The sequence below is a fragment of the Entamoeba dispar genome, genomic scaffold, assembly GCF_000209125.1.
Source record: "Entamoeba dispar SAW760 scf_1105229460583 genomic scaffold, whole genome shotgun sequence".
NCBI lineage: Eukaryota > Evosea > Mastigamoebida > Endamoebidae > Entamoeba > Entamoeba dispar.
The window spans coordinates 1-2,211 of NW_001854265.1; the positions used below are offsets into that span (position 1 = coordinate 1).

The following is a 2,211-nucleotide window of genomic DNA, read 5'->3' on the forward strand; positions in this document are numbered from 1 at the left end:
GCAGAAAAGCATATGAAGAATCAGGAGTTACTCTTGTTGAAGTAGTTGAATCTATGAAAACAGTTCAATCATTAACAAGAGAAGAACACTTCTTAAAATCCTATTCATTAAATTTGAAAAAACCTTATAGAAATATCTTTAAATGGGCACCATTACTTGCTTTAGTGAATTCACTTACAAATTTATCAAATTTTGTTGTTGATGCATATGGATTTTATCTTGGTACTTATTTTTTAGCAAAGAAGTTAAATTATAAACAAACAAGTCAAATGTTTTATCAAGAATTGATTGATAATTATATGAAACTTCAGAAAGCATCGTCATCAATTATTTTTACTGCACAAGGAGTTGGAAGTTATGGAGAATATACACCTAATATTGGTAAATCAATGAAAGCAGCAAAACATTCATATAATGTTATTGATAGAATACCTAAGATAGAATCACAAGAAGTAAATAGTGAGATAATTAATGATATAAAAGGTGAAATTGAATTCAAAAATGTTCATTTCAGATATCCAACAAGAGTTGATAATGAAGTATTAAAAGGTATTTCATTTAAAGCAGAACAAGGAAAAACAATTGCAATAGTTGGAGTATCAGGATGTGGTAAATCAACATCAATTCAATTAATTGAAAGATTTTATGAACCAACAAATGGGGAAGTATTATTAGATGGACATAATATAAAGGATTTAAACATTCAGTTCTTAAGAAATCAAATAGGATTAGTTGGACAAGAACCAGTATTATTTGCTGAAAGTATTATTGATAATATTAAAAGAGGTATTCCTAAAGGTGTTGAAGTAAATAATGAACAAATTTATACTGCTGCTAAAATGGCAAATGCACATGATTTCATTTCAACAATGCCAGAAGGATATAATACAATGGTAGGTGATAGAGGAAGTCAATTATCAGGAGGACAAAAACAAAGAATTGCTATTGCACGTGCATTAATTAGAAAACCATCTATTCTACTTCTTGATGAAGCTACATCAGCACTTGATTCAGAAAGTGAAAAAATAGTACAAGAAGCACTTGACAAAGCATCAAAAGGAAGAACAACAATTATTATTGCACATAGATTATCAACTATTCAAAATGCAGATAAAATATGTGTCATTATGAGAGGAAAGATTGTAGAACAAGGAACACATCAAGAATTAATAGAATTGAAAGGATTTTATTATACACTTGCTATGCAACAATTTGGAACAATGAATTAATTCAAATAAATATTAATTAATTAGTGACTCATTTTAATGATATAAAAGTATTTCTTTATCTTTTAAAAATATTGTAAATATAATAATAATTAAATGGTAATAATAATATACTATAAAATCATATAAACATATTGTTTTGAATAATAATATTCAATTTGATCCTATGATGAATAAGATACCATAAACTAATCAAAAATATATGGACAATAAAGATTATAAAAATAAGAATAAGAAATGTCAAGAAAAGATTATGAACAAAGGAAATAGAAAATGAAGAAGATACTACAGATAAAAGAAATGAAAAAGAATATATAAATTGGAGGTTATTATAAAATAGAAGAAAAAGATGAAGAAATAATTAAATAGTATGAATGAAAAATATAATAAGTATAGATAATCTGGTTGTACAAGAAGATGTCAAGAAGAATTGTTTGAACAGAATAAATAGAAGAAAAAGTAAAAGGAATTACAGAAATGAGAAGAAATGAAAATAACTAATAGAAAAGAAAAGAGGAGAATTAAAAAATGTGAGAACACCATGTTTAGATAGTGAAAGTGTATTAAGAAACAATAAAATACAAAATGATTAAAGAACCTGACCATAATTACAATAACTGAGATTATTAACAATCAACAAACAAAAATAATAAAATACTTTATACAATATTTTAAATATTCAAATAAATAGAATAAGAATAAACCCATATATTAAAAATGATATATAAAATAATAAATAACGAAGATATTGATAAAGAAGAAAAAAAGAAGAATATATAAAAGAAATTAAATATTTAAAATATAAAGAGAAAATGAAAAATATGATAAAAGATAATAAGTTTGAATAAAATCAAATTAGATATGATAAAATAATTACAAGAATAAGGTGTAAATAATATAAATAAAGAAATTCTATAGTTAAAAATAATAAAATAAAAATCAAAGAAGAAGTTAAAAAACAATTAAAAATAAAATAGAAAATAAA

General features: G+C 23.5%; 1 protein-coding gene across 1 annotated transcript, besides 5 other annotated features; it reads left to right on the forward strand.

The window, feature by feature from the left end:
• Positions 1 to 53: 53 nt before the first annotated feature.
• On the forward strand, positions 54 to 1,229 carry EDI_080470 (multidrug resistance protein, putative; the record flags this gene model as incomplete). The annotated part of the gene is made up of 1 exon (XM_001737382.1): positions 54 to 1,229. One exon carries the CDS (start codon positions 54 to 56, stop codon positions 1,227 to 1,229), a length of 1,176 nt encoding a protein of 391 aa, XP_001737434.1.
• Positions 1,224 to 1,380: a sequence feature (AT_rich).
• A 64-nt stretch (positions 1,381 to 1,444) lies between these two features.
• Positions 1,445 to 1,623: a microsatellite.
• A 39-nt stretch (positions 1,624 to 1,662) lies between these two features.
• Positions 1,663 to 1,747: a microsatellite.
• A 151-nt stretch (positions 1,748 to 1,898) lies between these two features.
• Positions 1,899 to 2,061: a microsatellite.
• Positions 2,024 to 2,211: part of a microsatellite that runs on past the window's edge.